The sequence below is a fragment of the Sardina pilchardus genome, chromosome 4, assembly GCF_963854185.1.
Source record: "Sardina pilchardus chromosome 4, fSarPil1.1, whole genome shotgun sequence".
In the NCBI taxonomy this organism is placed as follows: domain Eukaryota; kingdom Metazoa; phylum Chordata; class Actinopteri; order Clupeiformes; family Clupeidae; genus Sardina; species Sardina pilchardus.
In genome coordinates, this window is record NC_084997.1 from 2,745,530 (window position 1) to 2,771,555 (window position 26,026).

The 26,026-nt window shown below is 39.4% G+C and overlaps 1 protein-coding gene across 5 annotated transcripts in view; it reads left to right on the forward strand.

Moving 5' to 3' along the window:
- The window catches only part of akap11 (A kinase (PRKA) anchor protein 11), a 58,967-nt gene that overhangs the window by 26,352 nt on the left and 6,589 nt on the right, over positions 1 to 26,026 (forward strand). For 2 of the 5 annotated variants that reach the window (XM_062533726.1, XM_062533725.1), the window contains exons 3-11: positions 3,695 to 3,805; positions 3,895 to 3,948; positions 4,069 to 4,200; positions 8,145 to 8,400; positions 8,583 to 12,666; positions 12,843 to 12,998; positions 15,796 to 15,882; positions 16,691 to 16,737; positions 17,475 to 17,656. In XM_062533726.1, the coding sequence (XP_062389710.1) occupies positions 3,695 to 3,805; positions 3,895 to 3,948; positions 4,069 to 4,200; positions 8,145 to 8,400; positions 8,583 to 12,666; positions 12,843 to 12,998; positions 15,796 to 15,882; positions 16,691 to 16,737; positions 17,475 to 17,656 (5,109 nt within the window). Of the gene's footprint in view, positions 1 to 3,694; positions 3,806 to 3,894; positions 3,949 to 4,068; positions 4,201 to 4,267; positions 8,401 to 8,582; positions 12,667 to 12,842; positions 12,999 to 15,795; positions 15,883 to 16,690; positions 16,738 to 17,474; positions 17,657 to 26,026 lie in introns of those variants that run through there. The other 3 variants (XM_062533727.1, XM_062533728.1, XM_062533729.1) reach the window with 3 other exon arrangements.

Sequence of the window (26,026 nt, forward strand, 5' to 3'; positions counted from 1 at the left end):
CAGGTCCAGGAGCGCCTGCCGACCGTCCTCGGCTTGCTGATCAAATAGACGGGCGAACTGAAGTCTGGAGCTATTTCGCATGTGTCGACAGTGAAGGCAAGCCCACAGACACAAGAGATGTAAACAAAAGCATGCAGGCAACGTCCAACTTCGCACAGCACCTTGCGGACAGACATCCCGACCTTTACAACGAATTCAAAGACCGAGAGGTCAGCGAATGTGATTGGAAACACCATGATCAGCCCCAATCGTATCCACAAACTATAGCCTAAGTGAAACGAGTGTGGTGTATCCTGTAGGCTAGTTGGAAAACTATTCTTTCAACACTGAATTTTGACGAGGCATACCGACCGTAAGCATAGAAACTTCCTTGACGGAGGTAATGTTTTCATTGGGGTTTGCCGTTTGTCTGTCTGTTTGCAAGATGACTCAATGTCCACGCTGATAATTGTAACTTTAGCATAACTTGCAAATGATCTATTTAGCATTCAATCAGTTCTGGTATTATTTATCATGGCATGTAGTCTGCCTTTTTTTTTATTATTTCTTAGATATGAGCTAGGCTACAAACTCTCTAGAGCCCATAGCCAGAATGGGTAACACTTTATAATAACTACACACAATTCATCATTTATTAAGCATTTGTTACCTATTAGTTAATGGTTTGTTCATCATTAGTAATTTATTGTTCATGTATAATTCATCATCAGTAAAGCATTTGTTCACAAAGTTATGAATGGTTTGTTCATAGTAAATAAAAACAATGTTTGTAAATACATGGTTTATACCTTATAAATAATGAAACAACCATTTATAAATGAAATAATTTCCCTATTAAGAACCAGTTACAAACTATTAGTAAATGTTTTGATCATCATTTGTAAAGTATTACTCCTATGTTAATTCTCATACTGTAATTCATGATTAACTCAGGAGTTACAAGTGGTTAGTAAATTATATTTGTGAGCTCATCTAAAGTGAGGACTGAATATGCCTTGCTACACATTTACAAATGAGTTATAAAGGTTACATTTGCATTTATTCATTTAGCAGACACTTTCATCCAAAGAGACACTATCAATGAAAGTAAAGAGCAAGGCCACAATGGTGGCACCTGGGGATTGAACCCCCAACTATCTGGCTTACAGCATGCTAGCCCAGTGCCTTATCCACTACACTACCTCTGGCCACTGCTATTTTGACTAGAAATTCACAAATATAAAATAGACGCGCATGTTTACTTTGAACAAACATCTATAATTGTGTATACGCATGATTTACAGATGAAAGTTAAGGTAGGAATTATGCTTTAAAATTAAGAACACAGCATTTAATAACATGCTTAACAGTGTGTAGTAGACACTCTTGCATAGTTTTACTTCAGTATACAGTACGTCGGTCAATTACTTGTATACTATAACTCTCTAACTATTGTATCAATGCGCTGCTTAGTGCTACATCAAATGTAGTCATACGCATAACAGGAAAGTAGTTCTTTTAAAACAAGTAAAAGTAGATCCCATCTACTGATACATAGTAGCACAGGTGGTGTAGCGGTTAAGGAGCAGGGCTGTCATTCTGTAGCCTGTTCAGTTGAGGGTTCGATTCCCAGCTCCTGCAGTTATGTTTAATTTAATTGACGTGTATGTTTCTCTGGATAAAATTGTCAGTTTAATGAATGAATGTGAATGTAGTATTTACAACTCATTTGCAAATGTGTAGCAAGGCATAAATAGTCCTCACTTTAGATGAGGTCACAAAATATCATTAACTAACCACTTGTAACTCCTGAGTTAATCATGAATTACAGTATTAGGAAGTGGTTTATAAAACATGTATTCACATCCTTACTAATCATTAGTGCATACAGTATATAACAACTGTTAAATAATGATATAGTACTTCATTAACAAAATGTTATTGCATGATCTATTAAGTATTAGCAACAATTTATACATATCTTAGAAATAGGCTTATTCACTATGAACAAACCAATAATAACTTTGTGCACAAATGCTTAACTGATGATAAATTATGCATGAACAATGAATTACTAATGATGAACAAACCATTAACTAATAGTTAACAAATGCTTAATAGATGATGAATTGTGTGTAGTTATTATAAAGTGTTACCCCAGAATGTATAGAGTCCAAACATTAATTTCAGCAGGCTAGACCTCATGTAGGCGTCATCAGATGGCCCACTTAGTAGTAGGCTAACTTGCTTATAATTTTAACACTTGTAATTTGTAACAAACAATAAAAAAAAACTATGGATTAAAAAATAATGAACGTGCGGTGACTTTATGATGAGCCCAGAATTGACCTGCACACTAGTGTATTAAATTAAACTCACATTTCTCTACACCTGGTGGAGGTTTGCGTCCTACTGAGCATATTGTCTGGATATAACAATTATAAATTATGGTCTCTGAAAGTCAGACAATCAAACTCATGAAATATTAAAGTAGGCTAACTTGTCCACTCCCTTTACAGGAAATGTTAAAGAAAAGTGGCCGGCAAATATGTTAACAAACAAGAGATTATGCTCATACTATACTGGGGAATAATAATTATTATTTTTACAAGTGTAATTTGCTAAAAAAAAAAAAAAACGGACAGGAACAAGCTGGTTAAAGTGAAACCGAACCAGACCATTATTGATCTTTTTTCCAGATATTTTAGAATTTCACCGTGGTATCGGTTCAGTATCGACTATCGAGGTATTTATGGCAGGTATCGAATCGAAGTCATAATTTTGGTATCGTGACAACACTACTTCACATACATAATAACATAATAACTAGTACACAAGTGCATCCAGGAAACTTCAGGTTGAGCAGTGCAGGGAACAGCTGTTTTTGGTAGGCTACGTGCAGGCACATGGTCAATACAGGTTTAAGGAGCGCTAATTTGTTTTGTAGCGGAGCGCTCTATGGGTGGAGCATGCTTTTTTAATATCACTTGATCACGTAAACTTGATCGTGGGAAGCCAAAATAGTCATCTTGATTAAAATTGGATTAACTGGCCAGCCCTAACTGTATGTATTTGGATATTCCTTCAACTAATCAGACCAACAATCCTGAGTGCTGTTGCAAGAGGAGCTATCAGTAGCAAACACACACACACACACACACACACACACACACACACACACACACATATAAGCAAAAAAATATCAAACCTGCATTACATCAAGGGAAATAATTCAGATTTGAGTCACTTCAGCCTGATAATGTAAACATAGCCTATTTGAGACTATATCCACAATGAAGCATGTTTTACAAAGTATAACTTATGTTTACACCTGGCATCAATACTATTCTGGAGTTTTCAAACCCTTGAAATGGAGAATTCTGGAAACTCTGTTAGGGCAGTTTTAGTTGCAATTCCACGTGCTAAGCTTAAACAGGTGCCTTAATAAGATTAAATGTAATTAGAGTTCAAAACTAAATGTCCGTGCATATGAAAATAAAACACTTTTTGTGAACACTTTTACAGGGTAAACTATGACATAATATGTTATAGTGGAGTGTGTTTTGTAGTGTTGCCTAAATATTTTAGAAATCAGTCCATTCTTGTTATTAGCCTTTACAATTTTGTCCCAACTTTTTTGTACAAATGGTTAAAGAATAGTATTGCAGATTTTCCAGATGAGTTAAATCTTAGCATTCTGTTTGTTTGGCACTAGACTATGCGTGATAATTCAGCTGTTTGTATGAAAACGCTGCTGAAGAACAGGAGGGAGCTTTGCAGTGTGTTGGAGCTTCAGAACATCAGAAGCACACAGTATTCGTCAGAGGTGTGTAATGTAATGCATTTGTGGTAAAACGTTGGTAATTCTATCTTTTACTAAATATCATTCAGTAATGCCAACTTTGCTTGTTCTAGATCCACTTTGTGTGTTTGCCTGGTCACACAGAAGGGGATGATTTAGCAACAAGGGTAAGTTAGAGGGTTTTTTTAATTATTATATTGTGGTATATGCAGCAATTGCAGATAGTATGACTTAATTTATCATGTTTCCATAAAAAAAATTATACTCTTTTTTTTTTATGAATTCAGGTCTTACCCATTGGCCCCACTGATGTGGCTGAGTTGCTTAGATCGCTACATGTACATAGTCTCAAAAACGAAGAGATGTTGTTTCTTAAAGACTCCAAGAAGCTCCTTGAGCGGAAAGACAGTCTCTCACAGGTGAAGAGGAGCAAAATTTTTGCATTCCCAAAAAAATTGCTGAATTTATGTTGTCTTTTATTCACAGAAAGTACTTTGCAAAGAGAGACCTATACACTTCTTGCTGTGGGGCACATTTGCCAAAATCCTTCTGAGCTTTCATTCATTTGACATCCTTGTGCGACCAAGTAGACCAATTTATTGGCACAGGTGATTTTTTCTTTGCAGTCAGTCTCATACCCAACCGTGTTTAGAAGGTTTGTATAGAAGGGTTTGTTAATATATTACTATATATATTATATATATGTATTACTAGCCTGATTTATATGACAGTTTATTCCAAAAAGCATGGTGAAAATTTATTTTCTTTAAAGGCTGGTGGTATTTTCTGATTTACTGAATAACTAAAAGAGATATCCATAGTTCCCTCAGTAATATACTTTTCATATCTTATGTCAACAAAATGAAAAGAAAAAAAATGAAACTGGCTTTATAAAATGTTCAGAATAAACGTTTTGAGTTTATGCAAATCAGCACATATTTAATTACATCATGCCTAATTTGCATACTCAAACATTAAATTACAGAAAACTTGTAATACATTTTTTTCATTTATTTACCCTATTCACTTGTAGTATCTCCACCTTACAGTATATTCAACACATTGGACAAGAAAGGCTTAATATACGAAATTGCCCAAGGGATATCACCGGGCACCTTCCTAAATCTTCAAGAGGTACCCCTAGTCTACTAGATTCTGCAAAATAAATAAATAAATAAACGACAAAACCAGGTCTGACCCCATGGCTGCCTGACTAGTTCTGTTTTTAAGGTCTTAAACATGCAGTGGGTACGGGTTGAGAATGCACCTTTTGCCGCGGCAGTCCCGAAGAGATCCCGTAGGCTGTCCAGCCGATTTTTTCGAGGCTAAGGCAATGTACCCAAACAACCACCAGGTGGCAGAAAGTTTCAACCCGCATTTCAACTGCATTTAATGATGAAGATTGCATATCCGTCAATAGTCGACTCCTTTAATCTCATTTAATCATTAAAATTAAGGTGATGACTGGCGAAATTAATCAAACGACGTTTCAATAAACCATTGTTGAAATGAATGAAAATGTTTTTTAGAAAATCGCCTATAGGCCTATCAGAAGGAAATAGCCTTCAATTCAACCTGAAAGACTCGATAGGCAACCTTAGATTAATTCATTAGGCCTAATTCATTGCGGTTACAAGACCGCATTTCCGTGAATAGGCTATACAGCGCCCTCCACAATTATTGGCACCCCTGGTTAAGATGTGTTCTTTAGCTTCTAATAAATTCATTTTTTTTTCCAAATAATATAAGACCACAATGAAAAAAAGCGTAAAATCCAACCTTTAATACAAGTGCATTTATTTAGAAGGAAAAAAATCCCACATTAAGAAATAATTATTTTACATCAAATCATGTGTGCCACAATTATTGGCACCCCTGATGTTAATGCTTTGTACAACCCCCTTTTGCTAATAAAACAGCACCTAATCTTGTCTTATAATGTTTCACAAGATTAGAGAAAACAGAAAGAGGGATCTTCGACCATTCCTCTTTGCACAAAATCTCCAAATCATCCAACGACCTGGGTTCTCTCCTCTGCACTCTCCTCTTCAACTCACCCCACAGGTTTTCAATGGGGTTGAGGTCTGGGAACTGAGATGGCCATGGTAGGAGCTTGATACGGTGTCTGGTGAACCATTTCTGTGTAGACTTGGCCATATGTTTAGGGTCATTATCTTGCTGAAAGACCCAGTGATGATCGATCTTCAGCTTTCGGGCAGAGGCCACCAGATTGTGATTTAAAATGTCCTGGTATTTCAAAGCATTCATGATGCCATGCACCCTAACAAGGTTCCCAGGCCCTTTGGAAGAGAAACAGGCCCACAGCATCACCGATACTCCCCCATACTTCACAGTGGGCATGAGGTGCTGTTCTGCATACTCATCTTTTTGTTACGCCAGACCCACTTAGAGTGTTTGTTGCCAAAAAGCTCTAACTTTGTCTCATCTGACCAAAGCACACGGTCCCAGTTGACGGCCCAGTACCGCTCCAGACGTTTGTGCTTATGATTTTCCGTGCATGCCTCCCAAACAACTTGTTGGCATGTAGATAGCGCCTGATGGTTGTTTTGGAGACTTTGTGACCCCAAGATGCAACCATATGATGCAATTCTGTAACAGTGAGTTTTGGAGATTTTTTAATTTCTCTTACCACTATTAAAGGGGCAGTCAGGGATTTTAGACTATTTCAAACCCATAAAAATCTTCTTTTCGCAACCACTAGATGCCTTTTCCGTGAGAACACTGTAAAAAGCCCTGTGTCTGTAGGCAGCCCTGCAACAATCTGGAAACAAACAAAGTGGGGGCAGCCTGTCCCCCAAAACAAAAATTAAACCCTGTTTGGAACTTCTCTGGGAATTCTGAAGTAAGGGGTGATTCGTGTTTCGTTTTGGCCTTGGTTAATATAATGTATGTTTTTTTTTGTACGTCTGCTGACAAATTTAAATATAAACAAATGCCACTTCCAGCAAAATCTGTGACTTCATCTTTAACTGCAGCCTTTGTGATTTGCTAATTGCATTAGTTCAAATTGCAACTTTGGTTAAGAATCTATTTAAGGGGTGATTGTTATAAAAATGAAATTAAAGATAAAATGTTCAATAGGGTGGTCCTTATATTGGGTCTTTTCTCTTTTCTTTGAAATGTTCAACTCTCACCCCCTAAATGTGTTAAGGTAGAGCTAAAAAAAAAAAAACACTGTGCAAAATTTTGAGTGGTTCCTACAATATCTAGAGGTTGCTCAAGGCCTTTGAATATTTCCATCAGAAAGCTTTGTTCTGTCCATCGTAGCAGGCAGTTCAGGGCTAACAATGCTCTTTTGAGCTCTTTTGTAGTTTTGGAAGTAGAAGGTCCATCTTGCTGATTGATCACAGCATATCTCACAGAATAACACTCATCATCACCAATATAATCCTCATCTGTGCTATCTTCAGAAGCAGTCAATGCTAGTGCTTAAATGCTAGTGTAACCAAATTCACAATAGATCATGCGATTGAGATCTTTTTATGAAAATTAAATGTATAGAATTTGAAGGTGAAAGAGTATGCATGTTTCAAAACACACCCAGTTGAACAAGTGTTGGATATTTTAATATGCATTCTCATATTCTAGTGTACTATAACTTAAATATTTTCTTACGTTCCTTGTTTTCATTTTGTCTGTTGGCAACAGTTGACAGCTTTTGTTATGGTTTACTATGTTTTAGTAGTTTTAATGTAATATTTCAGACAACCCCCTTTGAATTTGACAGAGATGAGAAACTCTGGTGAGCAAGGTAGTGTGATGCATAAGTTGCGGTGAAATAGTGAGTGTTTGGGAGATGTAGATGATTCCATAGGCCAGTATTAGTGTTGTTGAATGTTGTGTTGCATGAAATTACCTACAAGCCAAATAAATATGATGATGTATTCATCTTATAAAGGAGTGAAGAACTTCTTAAATGAGCCTGCCTGATGCCTTTAACTGTATGTGTAACCTGTGTTGTATTGAAACGTGCAGCTCAGCCCTGCAATTGCCCAGACTCGAACCCTCAAACAGATTGGAGGTCCAGCATGCTACTGGCTACCACAACGCCCACAACTTCACTCCCCATCTGCGTCACGGAACCAGTTATTATGTCCATAATTCAAAGACATAAGTGACGTTCAGAGGAAGCAGATTCTTTTTTTTCAATTTGTTGGAATACAAAAAATACATTATTAACTAGTTAACATTATTTCACATGAATGGTTCTGTTCCAGAACATAACAATATATTGAAACATTTTTTTCAATTTGTTTCTTGTTTTTGTTCCTTGAGCCGGTTCAAAGCCTTGGTCTTCAAAAACATTTTAATATTTTTAAAATGTTTCTGTTCTTTTTTTCAGACTGGCTTGTCCAAAGCCATCTGTATATTTAGGCACAGTCATGCTTCACAGATCAACGTCTCCAGCCTCCTGGGTCTGCTCACCCGATACACAGCAGGAATCAGGTATGCCTTGGAGCTTCAGTCCCTACAGAGGGGGATGTCAGAGTCGGGTCAGGCAGAAGATGATGACACCAATCTTTCCGTTTCATCCATTGAGGAGGACTTTGTCACTGCCTTTGAGCACCTAGAAGAAGAGGAAAATGGAGATTGTTCATGTAGGTCAATCAAATGATTGAACATGAAGTGAACATTGGTCCCACACAGGATCAGTTTGCATATATGTTGTGTTATTCTGTGTGCAGTCAATAAGTCCATAGATACCGAACTGCAAAATGTGGCATATTATTCTTAATTCATTTTCAATGTAATGGATCTGTATTTGCATTCTTTTCCTTAGTCTCGGCTTCCTACAGTCAGGGAAATCAGCGTGATGTTGCCTCCCAGACAGTCTCCAGATACTGCAAAGACATGGCTGGCTGTCACATCATTGTAAGCACTTCTTCCAAGAAGAGCTCAAGAAAGCAGAAGTACACCACTGAGGGACCTATCTCTGCCCAGTTGGGTTCCACTTCTACGTGTTTTTCAAGAATTGAGAATCAGTCCAGTTTGCCTTTGCCAGACATTTCCCCTAAAGATCAAGACATCTCTCACTCCATGACAGAGTCAGATGACTCAGATTGCTCTAGCCCCAGTCCCATAATTTTCTTAGATGAAGTGGACTATCAGAGGAGTCTTAAGGCAAAACTTGAAATACCCAAGATCCCTGTCCTCAAGGATGGTGTAGAGGACTCTGACTCAGAGGTCAGTGAATTTTTTGATAGTTTTGATCAATTTGAGGACTTGGACCTAATACTCCAATCATCCATCAAGGTGCCAAAAGGTCAAAACACTACTGGCCAATCACAGACAAAGAAGTTGTCTGAAGAAACTGACTCTAAAAATGTCTCCAGGGATCATTCAACTATGAACCCTCATAAATTTGACCATTCTGTTCTCCCAGACAATATTAGGAAACCAACTCCACTGAGGCCAGGTTCTCCATATGGTGTTCACTCAGATGTCTCAGATTCTCCTCGACTAGTAAGGAAATCCTGTGATGAGAGTGGAGCACTGTTCAGTCCAATCTGTTCATCTGCTTTCAGCCCTCTGGGAGAAGGGGCTACCCTGGAGCATTTCTGGAAATTAGATGGAGACATTTCAGAGTTACGCAAACCTCATGATCTGTGTTCCTTGTATAAAACCTACTCTGATTTTGCAAGTAACCTGTCCAAGGAAATTCTTGGATCTGTTTGTGGCTACTCATCCCCTGTTGATATCAACATTAATAAGAATCTGAGTTGTGTTTGTCACAAAGAATTTAAAAGCATCAGTGGACATCTCATGAAGTTGGCTGACATTCAAGAAACAGTAACAGTTTCCCAGTCACAGAAGAAATATCCATCTCTCAAAGATGGAATTCAGAGATTTGCCACAGATCTGGTTGAAATTAGTCTTGGTAGTGCCTTAAGAGATATCCAGAAAGGGGTGTCATCCTGTACTACTACACTTTGCCATTTAGCTGCCAGGCTGACCTCTTCAGTGTTTCAAATGGCCTTTCATGAGATAGGTATGCGTCGTGCATATGTGTTAAAAGAACGTGCCATAAATGGATTAGCTGGCTTCCTTGTTGGAGAGGCGGTTTCTGGGGCACTTGGAGAATTCTTGTCTTTGAAAAGTCAAATCTTTAACAACACTGTTGCAAAATTTGCTGCAGATTTGGCTGAAGAGTTAGTCTTTGAAGGTATCATGGAGGTTTGTCAATTTTCACACCCCTCTTCACCACTGAATCCAAAAGTTTATTCTTTTGAACACGAAGAGGAAGTTGTTTCTTCATATGCCACAGACCTATCAGAATCTGTTATTCAGGAGGCATTTATAGAACTGTCACAAGCTGACATGGCATTTACAACCCAAGCAGCCATCAGTGTGTCTGTAGACAACATATGTCATGTCAGTTCTGAGAAGTCCAAAACAGCCTGTTATACAGCCAGTTGTAATCCTTCACTAAGAAGCAGCCTTCAGTCATGTGATCCAGTGCAGGATGATTGCATGATGCAGAAAGCTCTTTTTTGTGTGTCTGGTATGGCTAGCTGTGTCTCGGTCCCTGTGGCTGGAAAAGCGATTTCTCATTTGCAGAGTCTAGAGGAGACTGCAGATAGCAGTGTTACCTTTCAAAGAGAGTCTATGGCAGTTCCACTAGATGACAGTATTTCAGGAAGAGCCTCCTTCAGTAATTTGTCTGGTACCATGGTGGATAAGATAGTGAGTGAAGCATTTGACCTAATGAAATCCCCAAAAGTCAAGAAAAAAGTAGAAGACTGTGCTGACTTCTTGAGTAAATCAATGGGAAGTCATCTGTCATCAGGTCAAGGAGAGAATCAGACTTTAAATTCAACTTTTAAGTTGCATGATGCATCCATTCAGAGTTCTGAATGCAGCCTTTTGAATGTCTCAAAAATTGAAAGTGAAGAAATATTTGATCCTTTGCCACAGCATCATTCCCCAGTCAATCAAGAAGCCTCAGAAATTGATGGTGTTTTGATTAAGGATGCTCTGGATGTACACACCTTGGATATGTCCACTGGAGGCGAAAAGGTCAACGTAGAGGAAATACCCCATGGTCCTGACCAAGAATGTGGTGCAGACACAGGAGCACCCTCTAATCCACAGCAACCTTTAGAAAACTGCAATGAAAGAAAAAGTAAGCACTTTTCAAAGAGGTTCAAAGGCCAATTCACTAAGGAATATTCCCCTTTAACACCCCCTTCAATGTCAAATTATCCACTGTCTGGTCATAAAGCAAGCTCTGACTTTCATAAGGCAGACTTCATGTGTACAAGATCTTTGTCTGAGGGGGCATACCACATTGAGGTGGAGGAAGATGCTCTGAAGGAAGCATATAATTCCGGTAAAGTTAATACAGCTGAGACAGAACATGTCATCAGTTCTGAAGACAAAATGTTGGAAAATGGAGCTCTCCTCTATGCAGGACGATTAGCATGCCACATAGTCTCTATGGCAACTGAAATGGATTCAATGGACCTTGATGTGCTATATAACAGGGACACTGACAGAAAAGATGTCTCACACAGTGCAAAGTTTTCAGAGCAGACCCTAAACATTTTATGGATGTACGCTGGTGAAATTGCTGGAGAAGTTATGAGTGATGTGAAGAAAATGATGATTACAAACCATAGTCATCACAAAGGTATTCAAAAGGACACGTCAAGATTATCACAGAGTCATGAATCTGATGACAAAACTGTTAAGTTGAATGATCTAGGTAATCAGTGGTTCAGTGACTGTCTGCCATCAGTTCTCAATGCCCCTAGCAGTACTACCAGTGGGATGACATCTGAGTACCCTAGCTGTGAGAATGTCTCAGACGAGTATGCAGGCTACGTAATTAAAGTTTTGAAGAAAGAAGGTGGAAGCAGAGAACTGATCTTGGATCATTATGCTAGTCAGCTGGCATATAGATCGATAAAGGCTGGACTTACTCATGCAGCTCACAAATTAAAGCAGAAATCAAGACTTTATTCCTTAAGGCAATTGCACAGCAATAGCAGCCACAATGTTTGTGGAATGTCAGCTTCTCAAACAATGCCTGCCAGAGGCGCTATTGGTAAAGCATGTTCCCTTAGTGGTGCTGCACAGCCTTTATGTCATGAAGGGCAAGACAATAAGAATGAGTACATGGAATTTGTACATTTTGCAGAGTCTTTGGCATACAGTATTACCTGTGACGTTACAAGGAAGCTTAGAGTGTCCTCAGTGCGTTTGCCAAAGTCACTGACTGATTCCTGTCTGTATAAAAAGACTAAGCTTGAGGACATGGCAGAGAATTTCATGAAAACCACGTTTTCTTGTTCTGTATTGCCTAACACAGAAAAAAAGCGACAGTATCATAGCACTGGGAACTTAAATGATGACTCTTACAACAGTGCCATAATGCACGTGATTGAGCACTATGCCCAAAAAATAGTAGATGACACTTTGGAAATTACCTTAGGAACTGTCGCCCAAAAGTCTGCAGGAGGACAAACTCTTGAAAGACTCACATGTTCCAAAAGACTGTGGGATACTAAGGCCAGAGCCACATCAACATTTCAAGCATGCCACTACTGTCAAGTTGGTGATTGTTTGTGTTATGGAAAGTCTGTTAGACATCACTATCAGGGTTTGCAGAAAAGGGGGGGGCAGTGTCTTGATGCTGCAAGTGGATATGAAATTCCCAAGATTCATATTCATTTGGATAAGAGGGCAATGTTTGCAGAAGAAATGGTGTCAACAGCAATTGCGAAAGCAAAGAAAGAACTGAGCAGTGCTAGCCTAAATGCAGACAGTGGAATTGGTCATGATGGAGCAAGCTTTGCGGAAAGCCTCACCACAGAGATTATGACGTCAGCATTGTCCAATGTCTGCCAGACCATCAATTTGAGGTAAAACCACTTGATGACTCGTCCTGTAAATGTCTAATGTTCAGTACAGCATGTTGATTTATTTGTAGTTGCCAAGCTTATGTTGAGTTTTGAATTCTAAACTCAAATACACATTGTGTTTCCTTTGTCATAAAGAGCTATTTTGTGTCGTAAAAATAACAATGTTTATTTTGCAGCATGTCAGGGAAAGAGGGTATCAATGCAACAGAATCAACTATAAGCCAGCAGCTGAGCTTGAGTATTGGAGATGACAGTCTTGGCAGTTGGTCTAACTTGAGTTTTGAAGATGACCATCCAGATGAGAGTAGCAGTTTCTTCCATTTAAGTGACAGGTAAAGGACATCCACATTGTTTCCACACTTTATTTTTTTACAGAGTCACAAGTTCAGTCATAACCTCTGTTGAAAATGTTACCAGGTTTTGTTTCAAACTGTTAGACCTCCTTTATATACTACTGCATTTCCACAGTCATCAATACTGGATTTGAATATTTTGAAGCTAGATTTGGCAAGCTTGTTTAACAAAATTAGTTTGAGTACAAATGTCTTGTTTGCTTGCGAGAGGTCTAGTAAAATATGTCTTTCTGAATCTGAATCCAAAACCCCTGAAGGAACAAAACATATGTTTTGTAAGATCTTAAGATGAACTTAAATTGGACTTAAAGAGACCCTATGCAACTTTCTGCAGGAGACGATCGCTCCTTGTTTACATCTGGAAGTCTGAGACGAAGAACCACGCTTGCAATTTATATATTTAAATATAGCCTATACATGTATAAATATACACGATAAAGCTGTCGGGGAAGCTCTGCAGAGAAAATGCAAGCATAAAACTAGCGAAAACGAAACCGAAACCAGAGATGAAATCGCCAATCCTGCATAGTTCCTCTTTAAATACGGTGGCCCTGAAGTGCAAAACACAACACAAATAAGACAACACAACACAAAAAGAGAAAACACGGCCCCGAAGTGCACCACACAACGGCAAATCACACAACACAACACAAAAAGAGACAACACGACACAAAAAGAGAAAACACGGCCCCGAAGTGCACAACACAACGGCAAATCACACAACACAACACCAAAAGAGACAACACAACGGAAGAGGTAGGTACTCTCGGGCCACATGAATCGTCGCTGATTGGACAAAAGAACTGGGACACGTAGCCTAATGGGAAGCCTGGGTAGCCTAGTGGGACCACAATGGAAATAAGCCTCAGGGCTTTTTTGTGTAATCCTGACTTTCTTGTTGAAAGAGATGGTGCGGTCTATGATCTGTATATCATGTTCTTTTATTTTAAATCTGAGTTGGTCAAATAAATCAAATCAAATCAAAAAAAAAAATTACAGCCTGCCGAAAATAGCATGCTGGGTCTTCACATGTCCGTAAGAACCCATAGTAATAGAATATCCACATTGTTTTATTCATAATATGTTTGGTAGATGTATAATCCAGCTCATACAAAAGCAACAAGTTTGGAACAAATCATCTGCGAATTGAAATCAGGAAGTAAAACAGCTTGTAGCTCTGTCACCGTTCTAGATACCGTCATATACCATATGGTCATTTTCGTGAGATCTTTCTGGTTACAGGGGTACCCCACGTGTCTTTCTGCGACATATGGTTGACAAGATATTCAAAACCGGAGGAGATTGGGCAAGTGAGCTGTCGATCAGGCTCCCAAGCTTTGAATGACGACAGCACGAGTCAGCCACATGTCTCGTGGTTGAAAACCGGATATTGTTGAAGCCAAGGGGTAGACGATTTCAGTGATATGCGACTTTACTTTATAAACCTTAGTAAAGTCCCCGTAAAAAGACATGCAGGCTGAAATAATTCAAAGATTTCATGGTGCATACTGACAATAAAACTCGTATTATACAAGAACCCCTTTGAGTAGGCTGGAAGCATATTGGTGTCAAAAAGCACGGAGCAGTTCTCTTGTAGCCTGGCAAACCAAACTACACAGAAATGTATAGTCTGGGGTCGGACCATTCACAGAGTTGAAGCCTGTGGGTGAGATGAACAGTTGTCTTTCAAACTACCTCTGCACGTAATAGGCCAGCATTTGTGACCAATCGTAGCCGGTCGGCAAAAATGCAAATGCATCCTTCTTTAAAACTAATGACTTGAGTGCTTCTTTCTGCTCAAACTTCAAAGAAAAGCCCAAGTCTAACTCTTCCAAAGCCGATTCAAACGAGCGTGCTTCGTTAGCCTCATCCATCTTTTGTGTTTCTCTATGGTTGTGCGATACGGTCTCAAACCCAACGTCGAACGAGGAAGCATGGTCCAGCCCCCTGGCGTCTTATCGGAAGCCAAAGGTGAGCTAAGGCGGGCTCAAGGACTCCGTACACAGATAGAGCGTTCTTATTGGCTAGGCTGAACTCGAGCCTAGCGCAGGCTTGTCCTCAACGGTGCGACCCTAGACCATCCCGCTAGGCAAAAATATTTTTGCCCACTAGGGTGCATCTAGATTTCTAGGCTACTTCTCTTGTCCGATCAGCGACGATTCATGTCGCGTAAGGGTACCTACCTTTTCCGTTTGGTTAATGTCGTTGTGTTGAATCTTTTTGTGTTGTGTTGTCTCTTTTTGTGTTGTGTTGTCTTATTTGTGTTGTGTTGTGTGATTTGCCGTTGTGTTTTGCACTTCAGGGCCACCGTACTTGAAGTTAAGAAATACCAGACATGGGTCTAAATCTTACATCTCAATTGTGTGTAGGAGCAATAGGTTCGACAAAAAGCATAACTTGTTTTGATTTTTCTTTTCCTCTGGGAGTAAATTTTTTTAGACATAAGAAATGTTGAAAGCATGAATGCATGAACAGCCACTTATATTTTGACAATTAAAACCAGTAACCAGTGTGAAGTGCTCATAATATTAAAGTCATGAATAGTTAATTAACATTGAGGCATGGTTCCTGCAAAAAGAGTGTTTTGTGTTGAATTTAAGATGTCATCATAGTGGATTCAAACTAAACATACTCCTTCTTCAATATTAATGATATGCATATTTTAGAGTGAAAAACAAATATTGCTCTCGCACAGTAGGCTATGTAAAAGATATGTCTAACTAACATTTGGACATCTGTGCAGAATATTAAGATATGCTTCTCCTCTCTTCCCCAGTAGTAATGGGAACAGCAGTAGCTGGAGCAGCCTGGGTTTAGAAGGAGAGGTTTATGAAGAGCATTTGTCCTTTTCCCCATCTGACAGGTTGGTCTGAGCCAAGCATAACTTATTTGTGGGCTTTCAGCAGTGACTATATGACTACAGAAATTAGATACTGCCAGTTCTTAAATGTGTTTTGTATTTTCCTCTCTCCCAGAAGACAGAAACCATAACAGGGAAAATGTCTTTGTTGTCTACCATTCACACAGTTACCACATTGAAATTAAGTAATTGAATCAGATTTGGTTATAGATAATGCACTGCATGTTGGATGAAATAGTGATATATATCCAGACATGATTCTCATAAAACGTAAGAACACAGGGAGAGAATGAGTCATTGCAGTAGCAACAGAGTGTAAGTAATGTCATTCTCAATGAATATAATATCTTTATGGGTGCACAGTATGCTTTTTCGAGAGCAAGAAATATAATTGCAACTGTGCTATGGGCTATGTCAACAATGGTCTAGATTTAGAACCAAGTGAGATCTGTTGTTTACTCTTCTTGTTGATGCATAATATGGAGAAAACACCAGTTACATCTGCAAGAGACAACAGTGCGTCATGGGGCTGTCTTAAAGAGTAGTTATGGAAAACATACATTGCAATCTAATAAATATTACCATATAGAATGTTTCTTCTTCTTTGTCTTTATTATATTTCAAAAACTATAATAAGGGCTGATCTATGATGTGGGATATAATGAGAATTGGATCTTGAATCTCTTTTGAGTAGCTATCCTACTTTTAGTTGCTGTCTTTCTCTCACTTACTCTTTTTCTACTTCTACTTATTTAATGTTTAAAACAATGCCATTGTACTGTGACTTCTTGTTTGATATTTATTTTTGCAGTGATTACACTGAGGAGAAAGAATTGGAGGCCAAGGAGGAAACAAATGGTAATGAAAGTACTAACTGCTCCAGGGGTACCCACTCCACCCCACCCCACACACCCACCAGCCACACACACACACACACACACACACACACACACACACACACACACACACACACTTCCCCAATGGATCTTTGGTGCAGCCATACAGTTCTTTGGGACTTCTCAGAGGGGAATTTATCATCCACTTGTAAAACCACACTTGATTTTCCCATCTCTATCTTGAGAATGTCAGAGTTGTTCTGAAAGTGTCTGCAGATGATTTTAGTCTAAGTTTTGTGTCTTGCCTAGTCAGCCCAGGAGCGTGGGAAACACAGCCATCTTGTGGGCTTGCTGATGAGAGTTTGAATTGTGATTTAAGATACAGTGTAGCTCACTGTACATATCTGCATGTGCCTCATGATTTTAAGCTTTTCTTTTAGTTGAGTCCAAGCTCTGTGTATGTTCTTTTTGTGGTTTTCTGTTTTGTACTTTTGTAATTAGTAGTTATTAAGGCTTTCTGCTGCATCCCCCTGTACTGCACACATTCCATTTATCCATGCCTCAAAGATTTATTAAAGTAATTTTAAATCCCCTGATTAACCAAATTAGATTTAATATTAATATTTAAGAATGTCATTCGTGGCATCAGTCAGATATGCTCAACATACAGTGCTGTATGGCTTAATGATCTTGATGGACATACCCTGTCTTTATAGCAAATATGATAACATGTTTGAAAATATATGTTGTGCATGGCAGGCACGGCACGGGCGGAAAGGGTCCATGCACAGGGAGAGCGGGCACTGTTAGTGATCAACACAGAGCTAAGGGAGCCTGGCCTTGACCCCCAGCTGAGGAGCTTACTCCAGTGGATTGCAGCCTCTATTGCTGAACTGCCTGTTCTCCACCTGGGCCATCAGAATAGCAAGGAGCTCCAACAGGTCACTATATTTTTTTGTTTGTTTGTTTAGATATTTCACCTATTGACACCTGTTATCTTTTTTTCACTCACATGTGCAAACACAACAAATAAGATATACAAAATTGAAAGTAAATCAGTAAATCAGTCCAACCTCATACATTACAACTTAATTTTTACACACTTCAATTACACACTTTTCAGTGTCTCATTCCTGCTTCTGTAATACTCACAGCGGGCAAGTTCGAAGTCAAGGCAGCCTAATGAAAGAGGCATGATTTATTTAAAATAGAACCAGACTGATCCACCACCTTGTTAAGTTGGGCTGACATGAAAACGTGGAATGTGGACCTTCTTACTGACCCTCTGAATGCCATTTCAATCTAGAAAGAACACAAACCAGTCTGTCATTTTGAAAACGTAAAGATGCTGAACTGAATCAGCCTATAGTAAAATGGTGTGTCATCGCATAGCTTGACAAATTGACTTAAAGAATTGCCTTTGGTTTGAGGTTTGTACAGTACATGTGCTTGAGATGTGTAAATTCATAATTTAAAAACTCAGAATTGAGAAAGAAATAGCATCTGAGATCGGCATAACAATACCAGCCTCCTTTACAAACGAACCAAAAGACAGGAGAATATAAATTATGCTGCTCGACAATAGTGCAGACATGCAAATCTATGGATGACTTTGGTTGGACAGAAATTGACAGATTCAAATAGCATAGGCTTCGTGTGGGATTATGACTTCAAGTTAAGTTAAAGGAGCCGTATGTAGGATTTGGGCCAAAACGAGTACTGCAATTACTTTCAAAATACTGTAGAGCGGTGAATCGCCTCCCCCTCCCCTCTGAGTCACGGTTGCCAGCTAGCTGCAGCAGGAACGTACTGTAGGCTGCTAGCTTTCAATGGCAAGTTTTCCTCAGCATAATGACAGAGAAACAAACTCACTCTGATAATGCATTGCTAACGTTAGCAATGACTATAGCTGCTTTTATTTCCCAAACAATTCCTTAGCCTACCTTTTCAATTCAATGACCCACCTCCTCCATATGGTCAACATAACGTTACTTTGCACGAACTTGCATAATTTGTTCAACTGTCATGAATAGGCTATTTGAATGTCCATTTACAGTAGCCTACAAGTAAGTTAGCCAAACTGATGAATCTTTACCTGTCCAGGAGCAAATTAACAACACTGACGTCTGTCTTCAAATTCTTCTCCGTTTTCAGCCGTCTCAATCTCCTAAATCCTTGTTTTATTTAGACGTATTTCGGATTCATAACAAGGTCTTTTAGGTTCCATAACGGTAGACATATTTTATCCAACACGTTTGTAGCTGCAGCTGTCTATGGTGGTAACTAGCATAGCTGGCAACCCGGATGGCGAAATACTACTGACTTCGTGATTCGTAGATAAGTGTAGGGCGGCGCATCAAACCAAAACACAACATAACAACATCAACATCAGTTGAGGGCTGCAACTTCACTTTTAAATGAAAATATCTTGGCCGGACTACTGTTGTCAGTGATATAAGTATTTGAAATTAGCATGATTTCTAAATGTCTAGTGACATATCAGGGCCATTTTATGATTAATTGAAATACATTTCCTACATACGGCTCCTTTAAGTTAAAACTGAAGATGCACAGTCAGTTAGCTCCAATAAAAGTGGGTGATTTTAACAGCGTTATCCCTATTTAACAATGTAAACTCATGGATATGGTCACCTTGTGACACTATAATGGGGAATAAATAAAGGTGATGGTCTGCACACTGTAATGGCTCCAGAATAATTCTTTATTTGTTAAAAGGCAACGTTTCGATCAACAGATCTTCATCAGGCAAAGTAGGTACTGGCATAGAACAAGGCCTATATCACATGACCAATTAGGCCTAGTAATCAAGCACCTGCCTTTAACAGGCAGGTGCACCCATGGGTGGCAATCAGCACAGCCACTAGGCCTAAATCTCATTGCATAACAACATTGTATGTATTGTTATTTCATGCATTTTTGCATAATATTTCTGCACTGATGTTTTGCCAGCACATGCATTTTGCACAATCACAATACTTATAAAAATGATTTAAGTGTATAGGAATTTATAATTGGCTGTCATACGGAAGACTATGGTGAAATATCACAAGAAGGGTTTAAGATCAAAATACATGTTTAGACCCTTTGGAGAGATGGTGTCTAATCTGTATATAAAAAGCCTCTCTTCTGAGGAGGAGGTTATCTATATCTCCCCCTCGTCTGGGAATAGAGACGTGTTCAATCCCAATATATTTGAGGGTGGATAGGTTATGCTTTAATGCATTGAAATGAACTGCCACTGGATTTTTTTCGTCATTTAAGCATGTGTTACTCCTGTGCTCCACAATGCGTGTTTTTAAGCAGCGCTTTGTTTTTCCAGTATGTACGCAAGTGGGCATTTAATCATATAGATGACATTTTTGGTGTTGCATGTTGTGACACCTTTTATCGGTATGACATTTTTGGTGTTGCATGTTGTGACACCTTTTATCGGTATGAATTTACCGGTGTGTTGATGGTTATACGTTTTGCATTTGTATGTAAAGTTGCATTGTGCGCAGTGTGCACACCTGTAATGACCATTGGGAACCGGTGGGAAAAAATGTGTGGTTGGACTAGATTGTGTATGGTCTGCTCTCACAAGGATGTCGCGTAAATTAGGCGTAATTTAACGCTTATAAACAAACCGTGGGGGCTGTCTAAAAGAGACATCTTTTAGTTTGGGGTCTGAGCTAAGGATAGGCCAATGCTTCCTTACAATGTTTTCAAAAGGTTTTCTTAGCGGTGAATATTGTATTATACAGGATAGTCTTTTGCCGTCTTTTTTGTGTTTCTTTCTACTATTACATTGTTCTTGATCCACATTTGTAAATCTGTCTACAGCATTGTGGATCCAGCATTCTGCATAGTCTCGTTCTCTGAAGCACTCGGACATGGCGGCACTCTGCACTGTGTAATCTTGATCAGAGCCGCAGATGCGTCGAATTCTATTGAATTGACTAATAGGTAAACTGTGTTTTAAGGGAGTGGGATGGTAACTTTTGCCATGCAAAATTGTGTTTTTGTCCGTGGGTTTTTTATAAAGATCCGTTTTAAGTGTGTCGCCAACAGGTCTAGAAATCTGATCCTTACGCTGTCAAACTCACCAGTACAGTCATGGTTGAAATTGTTGGCACCCCATGCTAAAGTTGACTAAAAAGAGGAATATAAAATCATCTTTTGGAAATTGATTTTAATGGCTTAAGTAATAAAATTAGGAAAAAAAAAAAATCCAACCTTTAAGGACACACCAATTTTCTTTGTGAATGAATAATGTATCATAAATAAATAAATGTTCTTCCCAAAATACTGGGGTCAAAAATATTGGCACCCCTATGTAACCCTATGGGAATTTAACACATAGGGTTAGGCAGTTTTTTATTTTTAAAGGCCACTTATTTCATGGATCCAGGATACTATGCATCCTGATAAAGTTCCCTTGGTCTTTAGAACTAAAATGTACCCACATCATCACACACCCTTCACCATACCTAGAGGTAGGCATGGTGTTTTGTTCAGTTTTGTTTAGTTAGCCTATTAGCTTGTTTGATTTGCATTGAGTTCAATGAGCATCAAACAGGCTAATAGGTAGAGGAGAGCTGTAGCCCACTGGTTAGAGCTTCGGCCTCATATCCAAAGGGTTGCTGGTTCGATCCCCGACTTGTTCATGGCGGAAGTTTTTTTAAGCAAGGCATCAATAAATATAGGCTATATTCTATTCTATTTTTTTCTATTCACACAACTACACCAGGCTGGCGAATTCGAACATTCTGAAACGCACATATGCGATGAAACATGATTGCGCATTCTTCCACGAGTTGCCTAAACAGCCAGCCTACAGCCTAGCCTATGCAGGGGACAGAGAGAGGCGGTGGGGGTGGGGAGGCACTTAATTGTCCTCGATGCCGCGGTGATATCTGTAGTAGGCTAGCCTAGCCTAGACGAGTGTATGGGGGATGGGGAATGATCGGTTTCAAATAGGCTATGTTTGCAATGGATAGTGTGTTATGTATAGACCCCGAAGCCATTTGCTTTGAGAATAACGGCTGGCTGATGAAGTAGTTGGCTGGCTAGCTGGCTCAGCCAAAACCTAAATGAGGTTGCAGCCGGCAAAGTTTTCATGACTGATAATGGCTTTAGTTGCCACTTCATGTCTACAGATGTCTATATTGTACTAGATCTCAACACACAATGTTATTGTTATTGTATTGTTTTGGACAACGTTCTGCACGTTTCACTTCAATGTAGACTGCATGCGTTGTGAACAGCGCAGCAATCCCTGGAAAGGGAACGGTGGAAGTCGCAGTAGCCTAATAGCCTATCGCATTCAATGTTGTAAATCCGTCTGTTCCAGAATATTTGGTTCATATCATCAATCTTTGGTTTTGGTGTTTGTGCAACCGGGCCCTGAAGATTTAACAAAAGTCTGACTAGCCCTACGTAGGAATTAGGAAAGTATGTAAGGCGAGATCAAGATTAGGCTACGTTGTTTGCTTCTTTCCCCCATGTCAACTCACTGTGAGTCCTGTGTATCGTAGCAACGAGCACAATACTGAGGTGGTGTGTCCAGTGGGAAAATCTCATGTAGGCCTAATTTCTAGGCTCGTTTATTTTTCGCGTGTCTCTATGATATAATTATTTTTAGATGCAAAAAGTCTAACTGGCTTAGTCAAAGTTTGTCAGATGGCGGCTCAATTTGGCTCAGAAAATTATTGGCTGGTGAAAATTTTTTTCGTTAATGGTAAACAGTATTGCGATTCATCCGTTTATTTCAGGTTTGTTATTAAAAACCATTAACAAAAAATAATTGTTCGTCGACGTTGAAAAACAGTCAGAAAATTCAGTCAATATAAGCTACTTTATTTCGCTCGTGCCAAGTTGTGAACCCGGGTCTCCTGCGTAGTAGTCGAGAGAGTTAACGTTGCGCCGCTGAATGAATGTACCGTAATCAATTGGAAATAGATTTGTTTGTCCAGCAAATATGTAAGAAAATGCTTATACATTAGTCTGACCTTTAAAAGATAGCTTACAAATAGAAGATAAGATACAACTATGAATGTACGTAGGCATACGCACCCTACGTACATAAATAGGCTTCGACGAATTTCAGCTGAAAATATTTTTTACACACGTAGGCCTGCCTAATAGAACAACGTTGCAACGTTTGCAAAACAAACTCGCATTTTACCACTGTAAATCGCCTCCATAGACTATGCCATGTAAATGAAAAATAGTTATTAAAATAAATCACATATATAATACATATTGCACATGGTATGGTAAAATATTATTCTCATGCCCGACTGACAGGAAACCCTTGCGACATCTGCTGTGAGAAAAGAGAATAGCAGCCTGGACAAACATGGCCGAACGCGAGACAACATAGTGTTGTCACATAAGTGAGCGCAAAAAGCTCTAAACTAGCTTGTACCGGTGTGCTTTTGATCATGTAAAAATTCTGGGTGACAAAACACGCGTATTTAGGAAAAGTCGTGAACGTAGGATCCTGGAATTTAATCGAGTGAAAAGATTTTTTTTTTTTGTAATCACTACGGTCAAATGACCCCAGCCCGGCCGTTCTAGGTATATCTAGGTCAAACCTACATGGCGCTTCTAGTAATACGCGTCAGCGGTCAAATGACCGGCGCTTGGCGCTTCTAGTGTTAAGGCTTCTGTTACAGCCAGCAGAGCTGTTTCGGTGGAGTGGCCGGTCTTGAATCCAGATTGATTTGGATCCAGAAGATTATGAGAGGAATTCTGAGACTTGTTTAGAAACTGCTCGCTCTATGCCTTTGGATAGAAAAGGCAGTAGCGAAACAGGACGGTAGTCCTCGACTTGAGCCGTGTCGAGTGAAGGTTTCTTAAGTAGAGGTGTAACCTGGGCCGCCTTGAACGCTGCTGGGAACGTGCCGGATGTTAGGGAGGCATTGATCACATGCGTGATGGCTGGTATGACGGTCGGGCCGATGGACTGAAGCAGGTTCGTCGGTATAGGGTCCAACGCACACGTGGTAGGACGGCTGCATGTCAGGAGTCTAACTACATCACTCTCGGAAAGCGGCGCAAATGTTGAAAGGGATGTTCCAGAAGCCGTCAGAGGTTGAGAGGTTTTAGCAACTGCGCCTGGTGAAGAGAATTGACTGCTGATTGCTGCCACTTTGTTTGTAAAAAAATGAGGCTAGGCTGTCTGCAGTAAGGTTGGACGCAGGAGGAGGTGGCTGAGGGTTGAGTAGTGTTTTGAAGGTTGAGAAGAGTTTGTGGAGAGTCTGTAGCGTTGTTGATCTTGTCATTGTAGAAGTTTGTTTTAGCAGCCGTGATGCTAGTTGAGAAAGAGGATAGGAGTGTCTGAGTCTGATAGTGTTTGAGATCATCTGTTGTTTTTGATTTGTGCCATTTCCTTTCTGCAGACCTGAGTTTGGTCCTCTGTGTGCGTAGGGTGTCAGTTAGCCATGGATGGGAGTGTTTGGATCGCGCAAAATGTCATGAAATAAACACATAAATGTGCAAATCGGTCTTTGTTGTTGTAGTAGGGTGGTAGAATACAAGCTAAGGTAGCAAACTAGCACAAAATCTCGAAATTGAACAATGCTAAAAAAAAACAATGTTTTCACCTGCCGTGTCTCGCCTTAACCATTGAAACTACTCAACTATTTAACTGTTCAACCATTCCAACTATCAGTTATCATCAACTATGCCGCCAGTCAACTATATGAAACCTCCACGTACCTAGTAACCAACATAGCAACCATTCAAATTAAGCATTTATGACCGTTTCCATAGCAACCAGCATGATTATAGTACCGTAACTTCTTTATTCCTGATAGTGGCCACCATGGATACCCTAGCAACAAATGTTTCAAAATAAAAGTCCTCACTAGCGAGTTAGCATAGTTAGCATAGTTAACATTTTAACATACCTGTAAGAAATCATTAGTTAAGTTAGAACTGGAATGTTTAAGCTTTAAAATGTCTACCTTCACACTATCAACTCTCTTTAAACTATGCAACCACCATGTTTACCCTAGCTACACCTTAGTAATAGAGATGCTCAGATCGATCGGCTGGTGACCGGAATCAGCCGATTTTCACGTGATCGGCCATGACCGGCGACCGGCCGGTCAGTTTGAGACATGCCGATTTTATGCCAGTCAAATGCACTTGCACGTATTTGTAACAACATCACACTGAGTTTGCAAAGTTTGATGAAGCTGGCAAAGGCCAACAGCCAGGGCTGGATAAAGCGCTAATACTGAGTTTTTCTATGCAGCGAATGCTGCTTTGCCATATTGCGTGGAATTTACTAAGCTGTCACTTCAGGATACAGCGCTCATCAAAGCCCGTCCTTGCCGTTAATTGCGTGACCACAGCTGAACCACAAGCACTATCAATACGCAGCGACATAGCCTTTATACTCCAGGTGAGACACGGCAGGAATAAACATAGTTTTGTTTCGGTTTGCCAACTTATCATGTATTATTTCACACTACTACAACAACTAAGTCAGATTTACACATTTAGAGGTTTATTTCATTACCTTTTGTCTGATCACGCCTGTATATTTGTTCTAAATTCGCCAAAAGTTAGCATTCTAACGTGGCATAAACTACCGCGACCGTGATACAAAACATGTTCATGCGTGGTGTCGTTGGAAAGCTGTGTTTCTCCTTCATGACGTTATGCCATCCAAATATGGACACTTCCATTCTATGCCAGTACCTACTTTGCCTGATGAAGATCTGTTGATCGAAACGTTGCCTTTTACCAAATAAAGAATTATTTTGGAGCCATTACAGTGTGCAGACGATCACCTTTACTTCTTGACACATTTTTTGTCTGGCACCTGTCTGAACATTTTTTTGGATGTGCGCACCCGTCTCTCCAAATACTATAATGGGGAATAACATAAAGCTGTAGCAGCTAGTATTATGCACAGTCAGTAAGCTCCAAAGTGGGTAATTATCAGTGTTGGGAAGGTTACTTTAGAAATGTAATGTGTTACAGTTACAAGTTACCCTGTTTAAAATGTAATAGTCATGTAACTATTTGAATTACTTTATCTGAGTAACGTAACTAATTACTTTTTGATTACTTTTCTGATTTTTTAATGATGTATATAGTCCTCAAATCCATGCGAAGATTTCGGCCTTGGTCTCCAGGCTGGCGAGTAGTTCGGTACAAGCGCACAAGGCAGCATGGGTATTCCCAGACTATATTGAGCCCCTTTTAACACATGAATTAGCATCACATTTTTTATGAGGATAATATAATGATAATCACCACAAGGTCAGACTAAAAGCCAAATTGTACTGTAA